Source organism: Girardinichthys multiradiatus, chromosome 14 (genome assembly GCF_021462225.1).
Source record: "Girardinichthys multiradiatus isolate DD_20200921_A chromosome 14, DD_fGirMul_XY1, whole genome shotgun sequence".
NCBI lineage: Eukaryota > Metazoa > Chordata > Actinopteri > Cyprinodontiformes > Goodeidae > Girardinichthys > Girardinichthys multiradiatus.
Window position 1 is genome coordinate 10,238,979 of NC_061807.1, and position 22,701 is coordinate 10,261,679.

The 22,701-nt window shown below is 41.0% G+C and overlaps 2 protein-coding genes across 3 annotated transcripts in view; one reads left to right on the forward strand and one right to left on the reverse strand.

Annotated features, from left to right (window-relative positions):
* Positions 1–22,701, reverse strand: part of LOC124880824 (gastrula zinc finger protein XlCGF57.1-like) — a 219,484-nt gene that overhangs the window by 142,006 nt on the left and 54,777 nt on the right. The gene's annotated exons all lie outside the window — the stretch shown is intronic.
* LOC124880822 (selection and upkeep of intraepithelial T-cells protein 1-like) lies at positions 591–22,561 on the forward strand. 2 transcript variants are annotated; one of them, XM_047386180.1, is made up of 6 exons: positions 591–752; positions 14,143–14,493; positions 15,210–15,423; positions 18,694–18,758; positions 19,456–19,569; positions 20,835–22,561. In XM_047386180.1, the coding sequence occupies exons 1-6, from the start codon at positions 671–673 to the stop codon at positions 21,479–21,481; spliced, it is 1,473 nt and encodes a 490-aa protein (XP_047242136.1). In that variant the 5' UTR covers positions 591–670; the 3' UTR covers positions 21,482–22,561. The 2 variants fall into 2 exon arrangements, with proteins under 2 accessions (XP_047242136.1, XP_047242137.1); XM_047386181.1 differs by having other exon boundaries at positions 20,838–22,561.

Below are 22,701 nucleotides of genomic sequence, written 5' to 3' on the forward strand. Positions count from 1 at the left end.
GAGAAAGGTCTCCGATTATCGTGGGTTATGATCCCAAACTCCTGTTTCTTCATCTGGACAAGAATCATCTGGCAGCTTCCTGTTTCACCGTCATCCGGACCAAGGCATAAGCCTACACTGTCCACCCTCCATCACAAGTACTTTCATCCTGAACTCCTCACCGTCCTTCAAAAATCTCTCAAGCAGTTTCAGAGAAATTTCTGCGTTGAATACTCAGATTCCAAATCAAGATTGATCAATACGTTTTGATTCAAATCATTAATTGCATGTCTATTTTTATTTTTTTTAATTTATGCTTGATTTTCCAGCAATAAATTAGCAGTATATAAAATGAAGCCCCAGTTCTTCAGATGTGTCTCTGCTTTCCAACCACTTAATCCAGTTTCAGTTCTGATGTTTGGATGATCCTATTTCCTCCTTTCAGAAAAAAAGAGGTGAGACAGGTCTGCTGGCCATCACAAGTGAAAAGCTGAACCTAAACAACCAGCATGTATGTGTGCATCTAAGACAGCTGTGAGTGGCCAGGCAATCTCACGTGCACGCCCACACAGAGAAAACTGATGTTTTGGACGGGAAGTTGACTCAGAGTCAGACCTGTTGCTCTGTTGACAGGACTTGAAAAGAGCTGCTCACGAATGTGTCTGGTTTTGAACAGAACAAATTTAATCACATGATAAGAGAGAAATTCAGTTCAGATCATCTGGTGATGTATTTTTGTCTTTGCTTTCTGCTTGGAGCATTCTTCTCTAAAGGTATGTATATATATATATAAAAAATACTTATTTAAATAAAATATTTTTATTTGAGCAGTTAAAGGTTTTCTCTATATAGGAAACTGAGTTGCTACAGACATATGCACAGATGCGAAATATGTATTTGTACACAGATAAATAGTTACTGAGGTTGGCAAATAATATGGATCAAAACACATCCTTTAAAAAATACCCTGTAGGTGAAACAATAAGGTGATTTTATCTCACTTGGATGTAAACGTTTAGGGTTATCCATTCATTTCTGAAGGGGAGAAGAGGAGATTTGTACGTTTACTTTATAGTTAGATGACTTGTTCACTGAAGTTAGGAAATGGCTTTGCTGCTGATGTTCATCCCATTTTTAAGTGGTTTTAAAGAAACATTAAGTGGTTTTAAAGAAACATTAAGTGGTTTTAAAGAAACATCCCTAAGGCCGCAGTGTAAACAGTCACAATGGGGCTTTCTGTACCGTCAAATGAATCTTCTCAAAACCGAAACAACAGGATTCTTTAATTCTCTTCAAACCTTAAGGCTAAATGATGTTCTCATTTCACATCTGATGAGCACATTTTTTGACTACATTAGAATTAGACCAAATTGTAAATTGGAATCTCTTATTAAATATGGGTGAAAATTTCCTGTTGGCATAAGATTTGTTTTTGATGTTTAAATAAAAAATTTGCACTTGTCATTCTTTTGTATGCTTCTACTGAAATTTCACAGTTTGAACCTTGTTAAAACCCAAAAATGCTTAAGGTATAGCGTTCAATTTGTTTAACTTAAAAACAGGGATGTTAAAGAAAATATTTCTGTATTCAGGTCATACCCGAGTTTTCTGATCCTTGCCTGCATAAGTTACAATAACAACTAACTTCAAACTTCAAAGAATGCAAGTCACTCCCTGGCATTTTTACTGTGTGTGCATTCCAGCAGTCTGATTCACAGGGTCTATCTCTGTAATGCCCGCAACGTAATAGAACTGACACGCAAAACGTGTGCCAAGCACATTCTCAGGGAGCTTCCAGCTCAGGAGAGGAAAGTACAAGATTGCGCAATCAGCAGAAGAATGCTGAAGTGTCTGCAAGTATTTTCCACAAAGAGGTGTTTCAAGCACATCTTGTAATTGTAATATTTTGTTTATAGGACATATTGTTTTAAATGATCTACAGACGTACACTGCTCAAAAAAATAAAGGGAACACTTAACACAATATAACTCCAAGTAAATCAAACTTCTGTTAAATCAAACTGTCCACTTAGGAAGCAACACTGATTGACAATCAATTTCACATGCTGTTGTGCAAATGGAATAGACAACAGGAGGAAATCTTTGGTGATTAGCAAGACACTCAATAAAGGAGTGGTTCTGCAGGTGGGGACCACAGACCACTTCTCAGTACCGATACTTTCTGGATGATGTTTTGGTCACTTTTGGATGTTGGTGGTGCTTTCACCCTCGTGGTAGCATGAGACGGACTCTACAACCCACACAAGTGGCTCAGGTAGTGCAGCTCATCCAGGATGGCACATCAATGCGAGCTGTGGCAAGAAGGTTTGCTGTGTCTGTCAGCATAGTGTCCAGAGCCTGGAGGCGCTACCAGGAGACAGGCCAGTACACCAGGAGACGTGGAGGAGGCTGTAGAAGGGCAACAACCCAACAGCAGGACAGCAACCTCCACCTTTGTGCAAGGAGGAACTGGAGGAGCACTGCCAGAGCCCTGCTAAATGACCTCCAGCAGGCCACAAATGTGCATGTGTCTGCACAAATGGTTAGAAACCGACTCCGTGAGGATGGTATGAGGGCCCGACGTCCACAAATGGGGGATGTGCTCACAGCCCAACACCGTGCAGGACGCTTGGCATTTGCCAGAGAACACCGGGATTGGCAAATTCGCCACTGGCGCCCTCTGCTCTTCACAAATGAAAGCAGGTTCACACTGAGCACATGTGACAGACGTGACAGAGCCTGGAGACACCGTGGAGAGCGATCTGCTGCCTGCAACATCCTTCAGCATGACCGGTTTGGCAGTGGGTCAGTAATGGTGTGGGGTGGCATTTCTTTGGAGGGCCGCATGGCCTTCCATGTGCTCGCCAGAGGTAGCCTGACTGCCATTAGGTACCGAGATGAGATCCTCAGACCCCTTGTGAGACCATATTCTGGTGCGGTTGGCCCTGGGTTCCTCCTAATGCAGGACAATGCTAGACCTCATGTGGCTGGAGTGTGTCAGCAGTTCCTGCAAGATGAAGACATTGAAGCTATGGACTGGCCCGCCCGTTCCCCAAACCTGAATCCGATTGAGCACATCTGGGACATCATGTCTCGCTCCGTCCACCAACGTCACGTTGCACCACAGACTGTCCAGCAGTTGACAGATGCTTTAGTCCAGGTCAGGGAGGAGATCCGTCAGGAGACCATCGCCGTCTCATCAGGATCATGCCCAGGCGTTGTAGGGAGGTCATAGAGGCACGTGGAGGCCACACACAATACTGAGCCTCATTTTAACTTGTTTTAAGGACATTACATCAAAGGTGGATCAGCCTGTAGTGTCTTTTTCCACTCCAATTTTGTGTGTGACTCCAAATCCAGGCCTCCAATGGTTAATAAATTTGATTTCCATTGATGATTTTTGTGTGATTTTGTTGTCAGCACATTCAACTTTGTAGAGAACTAAGTATTCAATGAGAATATTTCATTCAGTCAGATTTAGGATGTTTTATTTGAGTGTTCCCTTTTTTTTTTGAGCAGTGTGTATTAGCGATTACACATTTTGCTCAATCATTGCAAAGTTTATACAGTAGACCAAAGGTTTGGACACACCTTCTCATTCAAAGAGTTTTCTTTATTTTCATGACTATGAATATTGTAGCTTCACACTGAAGGCATTAAAACTATGAATTAACACATGTGGAATTATATACTGAACAAAAAAGTGTGAAACAACTGAAAATATGTCTTATATGTTCTTCAAAGTAGCCACCTTTTGCTTTGATTACTGCTCCGCACACTCTTGGTATTCTGTTGGTGAGCTTCAAGAGGTAGTCGCCTGAAATGGTTTTCCAACAGTCTTGAAGGAGTTCCCAGAGATGCTTAGCACTTGTTGGCCCTTTTGCCTTCACTCTGCGGTCCAGCTCACCCCAAACCATCTCAATTGGGTTCAGGTCCGGTGACTGTGGAGGCCAGGTCATCTGGCGCTGCACCCCATCACTCTCCTTCTTGGTCAAATAGCCCTTACACAGCCTGGTGGTGTTTTTGGGGTCATTGTCCTGTTGAAAAATAAATGATGGTCCAACTAAACGCAAACCGGATGGAATAGCATGCCGCTGCAAGATGCTGTGGTAGCCATGCTGGTTCAGTATGCCTTCAATTTTGAATAAATCCCCAACAGTGTCACCAGCAAAGCACCCCCACACCATCCCACCTCCTCCTCCATGCTTCACGGTGGGAACCAGGCATATACAGGTCCTTCTCAAAAAATTAGCATATTGTGATAAAGTTCATTATTTTCCATAATGTCATGATGAAAATTTAACATTCATATATTTTAGATTCATTGCACACTAACTGAAATATTTCAGGTCTTTTATTGTCTTAATACGGATGATTTTGGCATACAGCTCATGAAAACCCAAAATTCCTATCTCACAAAATTAGCATATCATTCAAATGGTCTCTAAACGAGCTATGAACCTAATCATCTGAATCAATGAGTTAACTCTAAACACCTGCAAAAGATTCCTGAGGCCTTTAAAACTCTCAGCCTGGTTCATCACTCAAAACCCCAATCATGGGTAAGACTGCCGACCTGACTGCTGTCCAGAAGGCCACTATTGACACCCTCAAGCAAGAGGGTAAGACACAGAAAGAAATTTCTGAACGAATAGGCTGTTCCCAGAGTGCTGTATCAAGGCACCTCAGTGGGAAGTCTGTGGGAAGGAAAAAGTGTGGCAGAAAATGCTGCACAACGAGAAGAGGTGACCGGACCCTGAGGAAGATTGTGGAGAAGGGCCGATTCCAGACCTTGGGGGACCTGCGGAACCAGTGGACTGAGTCTGGAGTAGAAACATCCAGAGCCACCGTGCACAGGCGTGTGCAGGAAATGGGCTACAGGTGCCGCATTCCCCAGACCTGGGCTACAGAGAAGCAGCACTGGACTGTTGCTCAGTGGTCCAAAGTACTTTTTTCGGATGAAAGCAAATTCTGCATGTCATTCGGAAATCAAGGTGCCAGAGTCTGGAGGAAGACTGGGGAGAAGGAAATGCCAAAATGCCAGAAGTCCAGTGTCAAGTACCCACAGTCAGTGATGGTCTGGGGTGCTGTGCCAGCTGCTGGTGTTGGTCCACTGTGTTTTATCAAGGGCAGGGTCAATGCAGCTAGCTATCAGGAGATTTTGGAGCACTTCATGCTTCCATCTGCTGAAAAGCTTTGTGGAGATGAAGATTTCATTTTTCAGCATGACCTGGCACCTGCTCACAGTGCCAAAACCACTGGTAAATGGTTTACTGACCATGGTATCACTGCGCTCAATTGGCCTGCCAACTCTCCTGACCTGAACCCCATAGAGAATATGTGGGATATTGTGAAGAGAACGTTGAGAGACTGAAGACCCAACACTCTGGATGAGCTAAAGGCCGCTATCGAAGCATCCTGGGCCTCCATAAGACCTCAGCAGTGCCACAGGCTGATTGCCTCCATGCCACGCCGCATTGAAGCAGTCATTTCTGCAAAAGGATTCCCGACCAAGTATTGAGTGCATAACTGTACATGATTATTTGAAGGTTGACGTTTTTTGTATTAAAAACACTTTTTTTTTATTGGTCGGATGAAATATGCTAATTTTGTGAGATAGGAATTTTGGGTTTTCATGAGCTGTATGCCAAAATCATCCGTATTAAGACAATAAAAGACCTGAAATATTTCAGTTAGTGTGCAATGAATCTAAAATATATGAATGTTAAATTTTCATCATTACATTATAGAAAATAATGAACTTTATCACAATATGCTAATTTTTTGAGAAGGACATGTAGAGTCCATCCGTTCACCTCTTCTGCGCCGCACAAAGACACGGTGGTTGGAACCAAAGATCTCAAACTTGGACTCATCAGATGAAAGAACAGATTTCCACTGGTCTAATGTCCATTCCTTGTGTTCTTTAGCCCAAACAAGTTTCTTCTGCGTGTTACCTGTCCTCAGCAGTGGTTTCCTAGCAGCTATTTTACCACGAAAGCCTGATTCACACAGTCTCCTCTTAACAGTTGTTCTAGAGATGTTTCTGCTGCTAGAACCTCTGTGTTGCATTGACCTGTTCTCTAATCTGAGCTGCTGTTAACCTGCGATTTCTGAGGCTGGTGACTCAGATGAATTTATCTTCTGCAGCAGAGGTGACTCTTGGTCTTCCTTTCCTGGGGCGGTCCTCATGTGAGCCAGTTTCTTTGTAACGCTTGATGGTTTTTGTGACTGCACTTGGGGCCACTTTCAAAGTTTTCCCAATTGTTCGGACTGAATGACCTTAATTTCTTGGAGTAATGATGGCCACTCGTTTTTCTTTACTTAGCTGCTTTTTTCTTGCCATAATACAAATTCTAACAGTCTATTCAGTAGGACTATCAGCTGTGTACTGTATCCACCTCCTGCACAACACAACTGATGGTCCCAACCACATTTATAAGGCTTGAAATCCCACTTATTAAACCTGACGGGCCACACCTGTGAAGAGAAAAGTATTTCAGGTGACTACCTCTTGAAGCTCATCAACAGAATGCCAAGAGTGTGCAGAGCAGTAATCAAAGCAAAAGGTGGCTACTTTGAAGAACCTAGAATATAAGACATATTTTCAGTTGTTTCACACGTTTTTGTTCAATATATAATTCCACATGTCTTAATTCATAGTTTTGATGCCTTTATTGTGAAGCTACAATATTCATAGTCATGAAAATAAAGAAAACTCTTTGAATGAGAAGGTGTGTCCAAACTTTTGGTCTGTACTGTATGTTTTATACAGAACACTCACATAAAAATATATATTTGTTAAAGATCATATAAATTATTTCCTCAATAGTTCAAGCAGTACATCTGTAAAAAGTCTTCTGGGTGTATAAATCAAGTCTCAAGATTTACAAAAGCAAGCTGCAATACCATCGTTGGCCACACTATTGAAGCCAACTGTCAGTGGTGCTCTTTTCAACTTTTCAAAAACATTATGAAATATCCATTTTTTTGTTTGACTTGACAAAATGTACCAACCCTGAAGTTCTCTTTCTATGCGGCACTACAATAGTGTTAATTTGCTTTTTATATGGATAATTTATTTGCAACAGATATTTATTTATGAAATTAATCACATTTTTATTAACTTCTTGATTTATTTTAAAACGTCAATAAGCCATTTTCAACTAAGATCTCTCATTGTACTAACAATTGCGCCACCTTGTGGCCTACGTCAGTCAGTAAAAGCCAAATATTTCTCATACATATTTACCAAAATGATGCTAACAATTATGTTAGAGGTTGTTTTCATTTTTTTTGTTTTTAGATTTTTCTGATTATTCTATTTTCAGGTATCAAAGTTATGTATTATTTGTAAAATGCATTAGAATAAGATTTTATAACTTTCCATGCATAGTTTGATTGAGAAAATAGTATTTTTTTTCTAATACATTCTATAAAGTATTCCAGTATTCTATTTCAAACTATATACGTTTTTCCACAGATTTTAAGAGAGTATAAGCCTTGGTAAAATATGAAAGTAAGCCTGCTGTTGTAACTGACACAGGTTACTCTAAGGTGTATTTGTTTGTTGCTTTAGTCATGGACTACTGACCAACCTGGTCAGCTTCTCCTCAGCTGAGAGACATTTCAGATTGTTCAGGAAAATTCAGTTTCACTGACCGACCCACAAACTTAGCTAATTCCCGTTTTGTTCTAAGAGCTGTAGTTGACAACATTCATTTTTTATAACTTTCCAGCAATGAGTAGTCCTTAATTGTTGATATTAAATGCAATGTGACCATATAACGTGTGTGTGAGAGAGCAGTTTTACTATTATTGTAAAATAAATATAACTGGATTATGGAGTATATTCTTTAAGATGTCTTTTTTCTTTCACGTTAGCAGGTAGCACTATTAACATTACTAACTGTGAGATCTCTGCTGGCTGGTTCTGGCACTTCATTGTTCTCAGCTGCAACTCATCCAGCTAATGAGCTCATGGCTTTTTAAGACAGCTGCTGACACAGTCTGTTGCTGGAACATAGTCTCTGTTATGTGGACTTCTGTCAGCCTGCCTGATCGCTTGTTGTCCTGCCTTCCTGTCGATCTGCCCATCTGTCTGCCTGCCTGTCGCCATATGGAACTCTTCTTCAGGAAATCTGCACTGTAAATATTTCCACCGCCAGAACACTCTCTCTCTGCTCGGATCCTTGGGGCTTCCTCATCCTCTGGCTTCTAACAACTCTAATCAAGGTCTACCTAAGTTGGAACAATAAAACCTCATTTCAATCTAATTCTGTACATCGAATCTGTGTCATCTTCTGATTTGGTTATATTTCGACAACCTGAGTAAATTAATGATAGTATGTTCCAGCCAGCAGACATGTCGAAAAACAAATCAGATGAAGATGAACAGACCTCCTGGAGGGAACGCCTCCAATCCACTGAGACCATGCTTCAACAGTTGCTACAACAACAAAGGACGACAGATGCCCATCTCACGGAACTTGGTGGTATGGTACATGCCTTAAGTGAAATATTAACCAAACTCTCACCCGCTCCTTCCAATCCTCCAGTTCGTTCTGAGAATCCTCAGCCACCCACAACCCACTCATCCGGAATCCGAGAACCTGATTTCCGTCCGTCTGAACTTTTTGATGGCAACCCTAATAATTTTGGTGGGTTTTCTCTCCAATGTGAGTTGGCTTTTAGTCGTTCCCCCTCTCTGTTTCCGACTGCTGCTTCCAAGATCACTTTTATTGTTACCTCCCTAAAAGGATCTGCTTTACGCTGGGCGCACGCTTTTCTCACAACTAACCCTATTGAGTCTCTGAGTTATGCTGTTTTTTTCAGTCACTTCAAGGAAGTCTTTGATCAACCACTCCAACAGGAGACAGCTGCTAAGAAGTTACTTACCCTCAAACAGGGAAAGAGGGCATTGGCGGAGTTCGCCATCGACTTCCGGGTGGCAGCACAGGAGGTGGGTTGGGATGAAGCGGCACTCAAGGGTATTTTTGTGAATTCCCTTACAGATCAGATAAAGGACCAGTTGGTTTTAAGAGATCAACCTGCGAGACTGGATGATTTAATCAAACTGTCAATCCGTATTGACAACCGCCTAAGAGAGAGACAAGCAGAGAGGAATCATAAGTCAGAGTGGCAGCACTTTATGGCACCTCGGACCGCTTACCTTGATACACCCACTTCCTCTTCGGAGGGATCTGTGGAACCTGAGCCTATGCAGGTTGGTCACACTCGTCTCTCTCCTGAAGAGCGACAACGTCGTTTTGGGGCTGGTCTTTGTTTGTATTGTGGACAAGGTGGACATTATGTTGCAAGATGCCCTAAGAAGGGAAAAGAGGGGGCTCGTCAATAGGTCAGGGGACTTTGATGAGCATGTCCCATTTTTCCCCTATATCTCGTCTGTGTTTTCCAGTCACTATTATTGTTGGCCAAGAAAAGTGTCCAGTGGATGCTTTTATTGATTCTGGTGCAGAACAGAATCTTATTTCCTTGGATCTAGTTGACAAACTTAAGATACCTTCTCAGTCTCTCAACCACCCCCTTTCTGTTTCGGGCATTACTGGTCAAACCATATCTCAGGTGAAGTTTAAAGTGCCCCACCTTCACATCATTACCTCAGGTAACCACCATGAATGGGGTGAGTTCTTTGTTGTCTCCTCTATCTCCCCACAATTGGTTCTAGGATTTCCGTGGTTGCAGAGACATAATCCCGCAATTAATTGGGTGGAGGGCAGAGTAGAGAAGTGGAGTGATTACTGTCTCCAGAATTGTCTAAAGACTGCTGTCTCTCACTCTAGCAAACAAATTGAACCACCTGAGCCTGTTGATCTGTCTAAGATTCCTCCTGAATACCACAATCTTGCATCTGTTTTTAGTAAACAGGGGGCTCTTTCTTTACCCATGCATCGCCCCTATGACTGTGCTATTGATCTCCTTCCAGGTGCTCCGTTACCATCCAGCAGACTATACAATCTCTCTGGACCGGAGAGAAGAGTCATGAAGGAGTACATTGAGGATTCCTTAGCATCCGGGATCATTCGGCCATCTACCTCCCCCGTTGGCGCCGGCTTCTTCTTTGTGGGGAAGAAAGATGGCACGTTAAGACCCTGCATTGATTATAGGGGGTTGAATCAAATCACAATCAAAAATAAGTACCCCTTACCACTCATTGATTCTATACATGACCAATTACACACTGCCAAGATTTTTACCAAGCTCGACCTGCGCAATGCGTATCATCTGGTTCGGATCCGAGAGGGTGACGAGTGGAAGACAGCTTTCAAGACTCCCCTGGGACATTTTGAATATTTGGTGATGCCTTTTGGATTGACTAACGCACCCGCTGTTTTTCAGGCTCTTATAAATGATATTCTCCGTGATTTCCTCAACCTCTTTGTGTTTGTTTATCTGGATGATATTTTGATTTTCTCTCAGAACATTGATCAGCATCACCAGCATGTCAGGACCATACTCCAGAGGCTTTATGAAAACCAACTCTTTGTAAAAGCCGAAAAATGTGAATTCGGTGTTTCTTCTGTGACCTTCTTGGGTTTTATTTTTGAAGCAGGCAGGTACAGAACGGATCCTGAGAAGACCAAGGCAGTGGCAGAGTGGCCTACTCCAACGGATCGCAGGCAACTCCAAAGGTTCTTAGGTTTTGCAAATTTTTATAGAAGGTTCATAAAGAACTACAGTCAGGTCACTGTGCCTCTCACTCAACTTACCTCCTCTCTGAAGACATTCCATTGGTCCCCTGAGGCAGAGAAAGCTTTTTGCAAATTGAAAACTTTATTTTCTTCTGCACCCATTCTGACTCATCCTGATCCTAGTGCGCAATTCGTTGTGGAGGTTGATGCTTCTGACATTGGAGTAGGGGCCATCTTGTCTCAACGTTCTCCTATAGACAACAAGGTGCATCCTTGTGCTTATTTTTCTCGTCGTTTGTCGTCAGCAGAGCAGAATTACGATGTGGGAAATCGAGAGCTTCTGGCTATCAAGTTGGCGCTTGAGGAGTGGCGGCATTGGTTAGAGGGGGCGGAAGTCCCTTTTCTCATTTGGACTGACCATAAAAACCTCTCTTACATCCAAAATGCCAAGAGACTTAACTCCAGACAAGCCCGTTGGTCCCTGTTTTTTGCTCGTTTTAATTTTTCTATCTCTTACAGACCCGGCTCCAAGAACATCAAGCCCGACGCTCTCTCTCGCCAATTTTCTCATTCTGAGCAATCCAAGACTGAAGCTTCCATCTTACCGGAATCCTGCATTGTGGGCGCCCTCACCTGGGCCATTGAAAAGGACATCAGGGAGGCACAACAATCTGAACCAGACCCAGGTACTGGTCCTGTAGGCAAACTGTTCGTTCCGAACTCTGTCATCAATAAAGTTCTGGATTGGGTTCATAATAATAAACTTACCTGTCATCCGGGGATTAATCGTATGATCACTTTTACCAAGAGGTATTTCTGGTGGCCCACTATGAATCCCGACATTAGAGAGTTTGTCGCAGCTTGTTCCACATGTGCCCGTAACAAGAACTCAAATCAACCTCCTGCCGGTCTTCTTCAACCTCTGTCTACCCCTAGTCGCCCATGGTCCCACATCTCTATTGACTTCGTCACTGGTCTCCCGCCATCTGACGGAAACACAGTCATCTTTACCGTTGTTGATAGATTCTCTAAGACTGTTCATTTTATTCCCTTAACTAAGCTTCCGTCTGCATTGGAGACTGCTCAACTTCTGGTTCTTCATGTCTTCCGTATTCATGGCATGCCCTTGGATATTGTCTCTGACCGAGGCCCGCAGTTCATTTCACAAGTCTGGAAGGAGTTCTGTAGGGCTATTGGTGCTACCGTAAGCCTTTCATCTGGTTACCACCCTCAGTCTAATGGGCAGACTGAGAGATGCAATCAGGAACTGGAAGTAGCATTGAGATGTGTGATTAATGACAACCCTTCTTCCTGGTGTAGACATCTCACTTGGATAGAATATGCCCATAATATTCATACTTCCTCTGCTACTGGTTTATCTCCCTTTGAGATTTCTCTGGGCTATCTACCTCCATTATTCCCCAGTATTGAATCTGACACTGTTGTCCCCTCTGTTCAGCATTATATCTCCAGGTGTCGTAAGATCTGGCGTCAGACCAGGAGGACACTTCTACGCACTTTGGAACAGAATAAAAGGTTTGCTGACCGTCACCGTTCCACCGCACCGGTCTACTGCATTGATCAGAAGGTCTGGCTCTCCACCAAGAATATTAAATTAAAGGATACTACTCGAAAGTTGGCCCCCCGTTTCATCGGTCCTTTTGTCATAGAAAGGATCATCAACCCTTCTGCGGTGAGACTCAAGTTGCCAGCTTCTATGCACATTCATCCTACCTTTCATGTTTCACAGATCAAGCCAGTCTCGGAAAGTCCCCTGAATCCACCCACCAAGCTCCCTCCCCCTGTTCGTCTCATTGATGACCATCCAGCTTACACGGTCAATCGTATCCTGGATGTTCGACGTAGGGGGCGTGGTTTTCAGTACCTTGTGGATTGGGCTGGATATGGACCTGAAGAAAGAACCTGGGTACCTCGTTCTCTTATCCTGGACCCTGATCTCATTACATCTTTTTACAGACGTCATCCGGAGAAACGTTCGGGATTGCCTGGAGGCAATCGTTGAGGGGAGGGTACTGTGAGATCTCTGCTGGCTGGTTCTGGCACTTCATTGTTCTCAGCTGCAACTCATCCAGCTAATGAGCTCATGGCTTTTTAAGACAGCTGCTGACACAGTCTGTTGCTGGAACATAGTCTCTGTTATGTGGACTTCTGTCAGCCTGCCTGATCGCTTGTTGTCCTGCCTTCCTGTCGATCTGCCCATCTGTCTGCCTGCCTGTCGCCATATGGAACTCTTCTTCAGGAAATCTGCACTGTAAATATTTCCACCGCCAGAACACTCTCTCTCTGCTCGGATCCTTGGGGCTTCCTCATCCTCTGGCTTCTAACAACTCTAATCAAGGTCTACCTAAGTTGGAACAATAAAACCTCATTTCAATCTAATTCTGTACATCGAATCTGTGTCATCTTCTGATTTGGTTATATTTCGACAACCTGAGTAAATTAATGATACTAACACTGCAATCCCTATTCCCTAGAGAATGTACATCCTTGCTTTTAGTCTGATTTTCAGAAATTTCCAAAACCAACATTTTCCATGGCAAAGGGTAAAGGCCTGTTCACGGTCTGCAAGAACAGAGAAATTAGTTATCTCTACCAGGGCTGCATGAATAACAATGCCCTTGGCTGGCAAAGGCATTTCATACTTCACAAAAACTAAAGTGCAATTCTCCAGGGAAATCTTCATAATCCTCTCCCTCCGCAGCAAACACACTTCACATTTCTTGACATGTGAAGTGTATGTAAAACACATTTTGCCCAGAATAGATGTCAGGAACAAACTGCAACATTTCCTCAGCTAGGGCTGCAAGAACAGAATAATGTAATATTGTTTCTGTGGCCCTGGGAGACGGAACAAATATCTCTGTTCTTGCAGAGTATGCATTGGCCTTAAAAGCCTAAAAAGACTATAAAGAGCAGTTTTCAATTAAACATTTTATTATCTGCTGAATATCTAACTCTATGTTTTGTACCAAGAACAGTCAACCAATCCATCAATTTAATGATAAATTTATGGATTTTATATGGTGTTCTTATCATATGACCACTTTAAATGCTTTACACCATAATCACATTATTCAGTCCACATTCAAACATCGATACAAAGATCAGTTGGTAACTTGGGGTTAGTGCTTTACCCAGGGGCATATCAACCTGTGGCAGCAAGAATTTCAAACTGAAAACCTTTTCAATTATAAGAAGACTACTCTACCCACTGTGGAACAACTTTTTTTCAACAGTCTGTTGACACCTTGCTGATGTTGAAATTAGCATCAGCGTGGATTTGATGCGTTGACCAATCAGAAGTAAAGGAGATTTTCGAGTCTTCAACTGGTCAGTCACCAGCTGCTTTCTCAGTGCATGTCTAAAAACATGACCTGCTTGCTTTTTATTAAGACAACTCACTTCCATGTTTGCAGCGATGTAACATAAATGAGTATACCATGTTAAAAAATGCACACATATTCATTAGCTTCTATTTTGATGTTTTCAAGGCGGTTATTCTGCACATGCTCAGCCTGAGAAGGTGGTGGCCTTTGCTGGGGCACATGTCATCCTCCCCTGCAGTTTTAAAAACCCTCTGAGTGATCAAGTCCCAACAGTGGAGTGGTCCAAGGAAGGCCTTACCAATTCCAATGTCGTCTTCTTGTACCGTGACGGCTGTGAGACCTTCGAGATGAAGAATGTGGACTTTGAGTTCCGGACGAGCCTCTTCATGAGAGAAGTGAAAAACGGGAATGTCTCATTGAGGATCTCCAACGTAAAGCTGTGTGATGCTGGGATCTATCGATGTTTGATCATCCAAAGTGGAACAAAAGAAACTACAAAAGTAGAGCTGGTTGTTGGTATGTGTCCATTACTTTAATAACAGTAATAGTTATATTAATAGATGTATTACTGGGCAAAATTATAAATGTAAAATAACTGTAATTCCAGTGTGTCATGTTTATCCCATTATTTTCCTTCTCCTGCTGCTGATCAAATCCAGCTTTCTGGCTGTTTAAGACACTTAGTCAATATTTCACAAACAACATTATGACCACTGGCAGGTGAAGCAAACCACATGTTGGTTGATGGGATCAATTGAGATGCGTGTGAACAATTCATCTCAAAGTTGATGTATTGGAACCAGGAAAAATGGGCAAGCATAACAATTTAAGTGACTTTGACAAGACCCAATTGTGAGACAACTGGGTCAGAGCATTTCCAAAATAAGGGAAATAATATTCCCATGATGGTTCTGGTCTCTTTTAGCAGGATGACGTACCCTGTTGTCTTTGCCTAAAAAAATCCCCAGATCTCAATCCAGTCAAGCAAATGTGGAATCTGCTGGACAAACAGATCTGATCCATTCGGGCTCTACTTTGTAACTTACAAGATATGAAAGATCTTCTGCTAACATCTTGGTGCCTGGTACTAAAACATACCTTTAGGTGTCTAGTGGAATCCATGCCCTTAACTGGACAGTCCTGTTTTGGCTACAAAATGGAGGCCAATACAAGTGGCTAAAATGTATAACACAATGGTTTATTTTACAGCCTGTTAAAAATTGTTTCCGCAGCTGCTGAGTCTGACCCAAAGCTCGAAGTGGTTTCTGTAGAAAATGAGAGAGTGACTGTGACTTGTCAAGCAACCTGCGTGCTGCCAGCACCACTGATCCTGATTCTGGATGATAAAGGAAATGACATCACTGACGAGGAGCCAAACCAAGAACAAGATCGTAGAGGATGTAACACCACTAGGCAAACATTCTCTATGCAGGATTCTACAAGAAGGTAACAGAAGAGTTAAAGTTGTTTCAGCTTTCTTTTCCTTCAGTCATTTTTCTTTAATGTAGAGTCATCACTAAAGTGAAACTAAACCTGAACTAAACCTGATTTCACCAAAGAGGACAATGCCAAGAGACAATGAGGGGAGTGTGGTGATGAGCGGAGGGGGTTAATCAGGGGTATGTGCAAAAAAAAAGTTGATCTTGGGTGAAGCTTCTCTTAGATTTGACATGCTGAAACATGGAGAGTGACCAGAGCGACATTGGTGGTTTTACCATGGATAGATCTTTTGAGTTGGAGGATTTTGCACCCCTCTCGCCACCGGAGGTTGAGGGAGGCCTGGTAGAGCCCAGTGGTCCTGCACCTTATCAGTTCGTAAGCCCCAATTTATATACAAAAAAATTGATTTGGGGTTAAGCTGCTCTTTAAAAAAACAATGTCTCTTTTGTCAGGATTTATGTAAACCTATCAATCAACCAATCAATTAGTAAACAAATGATTTAAGCATGGTTAGCTGTAACATTGAGCAGCTTTCAGGTAAGGAATGCCTTGGCACATGTAGGCAACCTTCTCCATGGTGTTCCAAAAATGCTCAGACAGGACACATAAAAAGAGAAATTTTGTAATAAATTACTATTGATTTAAGTATGACAACTAGTAAGTGTGAAACAAATCACCTCAAAAAGGTGTAACTCTGCCACCTACTGATTGATAAAATATCCGTACTCGTCATCTGCCTCTTACCCAGGACTGGGTTGCAGGGACCGGGTCTGGGTTTCTCAACAGAGATGGTGTGAATAAATGCAAAACTAAAACATTGGCTGATTATGTTTTTATAAATATGATGTTGGTGAAAAAGGTAATTGGTGAGACTGCCAAGCCACGCATATTTTCAATTTATCAACACAGTTCTCTACATTTTTTCAAAAACTTTTTAAAGATTGGTTCAATAATTTCCTAAACAAGCATAATATAATCTCGCAGAGTCAATATGGCTTCAGAGGCAATATATCAACATCACAAGCACTAACTGAACTTATTGAGGAAATAATTAATTGAATGGACAGAAAGAGATACTCGGTTGAGGTATTTATAGATTTAATGAAAGCCTTTGACACAATAAACCATGATAGGTAATTAGCGGGGACACTGTGTCTTTGTGGCTATTGTTAGAGCTTTTTGTGTGCGTGTATTAGTAAGTTGTCACATTTGTTTCCTGTAAATTTGAACCATGGATGAAGTTGGTGAGGACTTTGTTGAGTCACCATGTGTATATGGTTTGCAGATGTGTACCAGGAAGTAGCTTCTAATGATACCAGAACATTTTAAAGTTGACTTTGGTAATACACAGAAGCTTAAAGAGCACATTACCAATTCGTGCATAAGATAAAAAATACTTTTCTGAAAAGAAACTTGCAAATTCTATTTTATGAGAGGGAGGGTACAATATGAGGGGGAAATTTAATTTCAAATCAGTCCATGTCTTTAACTCCAATTAGTGTAAAAGTCTGGAAACACATGGACAGTGATCTGCAGCAATGTACAATTCATAATTTATTTAAATGAAATACAGAAACAGGTTTTTTTACAAGGTACAATGTAATAAATTGATTGCAGGGAAATATACTCAAAATTAAGTTGTTAAACTTTAACATGAAAACTGAGATTTGTGGTGTTTTCTGATTATGATGTCTTGTTTCTATGTTGTTGTTAATTTTAGTTATGACTGAATTGTATTTAAGGGTTATGATTTGATAAGTTTAAACTTCGTCCTACATCTTGACTAATGACTAATGTTTTGCTTTATTTTGTAAAGTCATATTTACGGTGGCCGACAGGTGCAAACCCAGAGCAAAATGTGCTGCAAACACATAAATGATCCAAACTCATTAATTCATGAATCATGCAAACTCTAAACCACACAAACACAAAAAACCAATGCGACATAAAGAAGCTACAAAAGACAAATTCTGCAATCATGGAAAACAAACAGTCATAAGAAAAAATGCTGCAAATGTGAAAACAACAGCAATTAGCAAAACAATAGAAAGTTTTTAAAAAGCTGGAAATACAAATCCAACAATGAATAGCTAAAACAATTGCAGGTTAAAAGAGCTGCAAACTTACTCCAGATAACAGAAGTGCACCAGACCGGTAGGGTCCAACTCATGTCGGACCAGACCCTCAGTAAAACAATTAACAGGATTGCCCAGGTGACACTTGGATGGAAGAAAGAAAAGGTATGTTTTCCATCATGTCTTTTTTAAGCAAGTGGTCGTAATATTGTACAATATTAGAGAACAGCTGTCGGCCACCGTACATATTTGTTGTCTTTCAACGTGTTCAACATTTAAAATCATATCTTTTTTATGCCACTAGAGGGAGCTTAGGTGTCTGCAGTGCAAAATCTACCACAGATTGAACTGTAGTGTTTAGGGATTTAGGTAATCTTTTTACTCTATCCATCCTTGCATTGTCTGTGCCCATCTATCCTTGCAGGGAAGTCTCTATCGTCAGTGCTAATTGGGCGATAGGTGGGGTACACCTTGGACAGGTCCCCAGTCCATCAAAGAGCAACACAAACACACACAGGACTAACATCCCTGGAGCCACAAACTCATAACTAAGGACAATTAAGAGAGACCACTAAACCTAATAGTCATGGTTTTTGACTGCGGGAAGAAGTCAGAGCCTTTTGATTCCAATGAACTGAAAATTAACAAGAATGAGCCAAATTGGTAAAACTGAGTGCCCATGGGGTGAAAAAAAGCTGTTTTACAAAATAAAAATCAAGAATATATTTGGCAATACTTGTGAGCTTTTTTAGGAAGTCAATAAAAGCTGTGTGCTGCTTCAGAAAACCCTGCAGAATATGTCTATGTCAAGCATACCATAAGAATTTGCAGCGTATTTTTACACTAAGAAACATCCACTGTACCCTGCATGTAATGCCTGCCGGGCTTCTGCTGTTGATACCTTCTACACTTCCGCACCTCTACCATCCCAGCACCCCCTTTTGGGTTTTGAGGTCAGAGACCTTCTCCTCACATGGTGCCATGTGAAAGGCATGTTCGGGAGCGTAGAGATGCTCTCATCACTTCATGACATGTAAAGTATCATGACCTTGGAGGGATTCGATCGGAGCTGAGATATCAAACTCGAAATGTGTGCTATGGTTAATAAAGGTGTACCTAAACATTTACACAAGTTGTTTGACTAACATATGATTAGTTTACTTTAAATATAACACTATATGTGATGAATATGTCACCACAGGGTTGTCTGCAGAGTCAAGCTGCCACAAACGGACCAGAACAAGACTGCAGAGATCCTCCTTTTAGGTAAAAAGTTCTGAATTTACAGTTCATGATTTCATGTACATGTTTGTGTAAGTTCAAACTTTAAAGGAGCAGCAGCCGCTGACACCTCATTGATCATTTATATTTTAACTCCACTAATATCTGTATTTTGAATGTTCAATCAGCTGTTGGGAAATGATTTTTGAAATGTGTTCTGGATAAATCCAAAAAATCCAAAATACTGTTAATTAGATTGATTTATTGAATGCAACTTGATTCCTTAAAAAAAAAAAAAAAAAAAAATGAAAATTAATGAATGTGAACAAAAAGGAGATGATTGTAGATTTCAGGAGAAACAAGAATAGGAAACACTATTTCCATCATGTGAGAAGAAGTGGAGGTGGTGGAGGAGTATAAATACCTTGGTGTTCACCTGGGCTATAGACAAGATTGTTTGTTATTCAGTTGTGGAGATGGCTATCTTTTTTGCCTTGGTTTAGCGGCATCAGAACCAGTTACTTAACAAGGCTCCTAAAGTGACCTTGTGGAGATGAATGTGTAAAGAATAATGCTCTCCATGTAAAATGACTGTTTGAAGAAACTTGAATAGTTTGAGTTACTACATTTGATTTCTCTTTGCGATAAATCCTCATCTGTGAATGAAAATATCTCCTGTAAATTTACAAAATTTATAAGGACATTACAGGCTGATTTATTAATATGCTTCTTTTCCTTTTAGCTTCCTGTACGGGGTTCAACGTTATAACCATTTGCTGTACTATTGGACTGATTTTTGCTTTCTGCCTTTTGTCTGGAATATGTTTTTACATCTGGAGGAAATTTGGCAAAAATGGTAAGTCAGAGTTCTTATTTAGATAAATAATGATAAATAATGAAAGGCCTAGAGCGAATAAAATATGATCATAACATGGCTAACTATTTCCACTTGGAAAGTGTGCAGGACTGAGAGGTTTCACCAACTCTAACCCTGATTTTCAACTGCAAACATGGACAAGCCAATGCTTTCTGGAGAAATGTTTTACCGTGTAATGAGACAAAGATTTAAATGTCTGACATTTAAGAGAAGATGATTGACTGGAAGGGTCAATATGACAGACAGCTAGATGGTTGAAACCTGGCCCTAGTTTGGTGTTCCCATGAGAAAATTATCGCAAACTTACATCCAATGGGATTTTGGGATGGAATAAAGCAGGCTAAATTATGCAGCTGGAAAGTCCTGCCCAAAATCCAAACCGCAACCCTGGTGATAATATAGGTGGACAATGGTTAAAAAATGGGTCCCTTAAAGACAACTGTCCAATTCAAAATAACTTTAGTACTTCTACAGGAAAAGTGCTCACATGTCTGATCAGTTGCTTCTTGGTGGCAACAAAAAGCATGTAGTTGAAGTTCAGCACGTTTAAGTGGCTCCTAATCAAATATTAGAGCGGTGTATGTTATATTTTTTAGAATCTAAACCTAAAGGGGAGTGGTGGCCTAGTGGTTAGAACAGGAGGTTTGTGTTCCAGAGGGGACACAAGGGGCTGGGTTTGTATCCCACAGATTACCACGCTTGCTCCCTGAGCAGAGGACAAATTTCATTGTAATGTACATGTGCAATGACCAATAAAGATGATTATTATAAATTTTGTTTAAATCACATTAAATCTACAATAGAAATAAATTTGTACACCCATCTTTTTTTAATCATTGCAGCTATGTACTGCATAATAATTCCAAGTTTGAAAAGGCATTTTTTACACAAAATCAAATAAAAATCCCAGATTTATGATTTAGGGCCTAAAGGTTGTGTTTACATTGTAACTTTTTGCATTGAGGTGATTTCTGTCTCGTGTCAAGCCTAAAGATATGTGCTGCTTATCTATCACAATGTTTTGGCTAATTCTGACCACTTAGACAAAAATGTCATCCGCACAATGGCAGACCATATACTGTATGTGTGTGAGCGAAAACTCAGCAGAGAGAATCAATTACCTCGAAACCTTTTCTATAGCAAGCATAATGTAGCTTAAGATGCCAATAAATGTAATTATTGTCCTCCAAAACTTGTCCTTGGAAAGGTTTCATGGTAACTGTTGTTTATTTGTGTCTCCACAGCAGACAGGAAACAGCCCTGCGTCGGAAGGAAATCATCTGACTCTGATTTAACAAACGTCTCCTGTGAAAACTTGGGCCTTATAACTAACAGGGCTGAAAACACAGGAAAAGGGAAAATTAATAATCTAGAAAATGAGGTCACTGTTTTGAGGTCTGCAATCAGTAGGAAATATGAGGATATATCTAAACTACAGGAGCAAATCCAGTCAATGGGTGCTCTCTACCATCACGACAGGCCAACAACTGCCCAACATTTTGCTGAATCACTCCATGGTTTTTCAGGTTGCCCGAACCAAACTTCAGACATCAACATCGAGACCACAAAGATTCAAAGTGATCGCAACCCAAAGAAAAAAGCTTCAAAACATGCAAAACCTATTCAACAAAATCAAAACAGCAATTTAAGTCCTCGCAGAGTGTCTAAAAGAACATCAGGTCATAGCAGCATTTCACAGCGAAAGAGTTTGACTGCCTCAGGGTTTGCAGCTGGTAGTGACAAGAAAAGAAATGTTGATCCTGTAACTGATCTCTTGTCTAATGCTGGTGATAGCGGTGGCATAGTTCACCGCAGACAATCCTCATGGCCTTTAACTCAACACCAGTTTAACAACCGTTACTTTCCTCTGGCTGACCTAACAGAACAGTGAACAGTTTATATACAGTAAATCCAATTGTACCACAAACTACAAAGACACTTATATGCATTGAATGGCCTCGTAAAAAGCCTGCACTTCATTAGCACAAGGCCTGAGGAACCTAAAGCGCTTTACACTTTACCCATTTATGCACACATTCACACACTGACAGTGGTAGGCTAATAAAAACAAGGCTGCCATACAATCGGTGCCACCGGACCCTCAAACCACCATCAGCAGGCAAGGTGGGTGAAGTGTCATGCCCAAGGACACAATGACTGAGACGGACGGAGCAGATGTTTGAACAAGGTTCATTATTTTCTACTGTCAGTGCACAGCAGCCATATTGGATATTTAGCTTGGGACTGCTCAGGGACTTCTGAAACTGTTCAACTAAGAAATTGGGAAATGTAATTTCCAAATACAAACAGGACGTATCAATACAGTACAACATGTAAAGCATATTTGTTTATGTTAGTGCAGTTTATTTCAAAAATGAAGAAGCTAATGTTCCATCACATAGCTATGTTTGAGGGACATTTTGGCTAGGGACTGATGGCTCTGGGTTATAATGACAAAAAACTCATTTATCTTGCAACACTCCTGGTCACCGCTGAAACTTGGTTTTAGCTAATGTCACTTTAAGACTGCTCCAATTGGTTATACAGCCATGCATGACACCAGCCAAACTGATGTTTTTCATTTATCTGAGTAGTTGGAACTCTAATCTGAGACTGGCATTACACCACTTAATAGAGTAATCAAATGGATTTGTTAATTATTGTGCTCTCTGAACACTACTCTTGCAATAGAAGCCATTTACAAAAACCTTTTACTGCCTTCAATGCATAAAAACAAAGTACAGTTGAAAGTACATCTGAAGAGAGGTTATACCATACTCTGTGTGTGACTAATTTAATGAAATGCTAGGCGACAGAAATGCAAAAGGTCCATCTATTAGCAGTTTTTTAGCAGTTTTATTCAGTAGGACTTGTATTTGTGAAACAGTGTGTGGTCACACCCACGATGCTGTAACATGAGTGTTTTTTCTTTCTTTAATAAAAGGCTGTGACACAGGGCAGCTAATTTGAGAGAAGGAAGTCACTGTTAGCAGTGGACTGTCTCTCCCTGGCCAGCCAAAGATAACTTTGACTCGCTTGTGTCTTCATTGCTACCTTCTCTGAGTTTATCAGTGTGTCTAACTCTGACAACTGCAATGTTTTCTGAAGCAA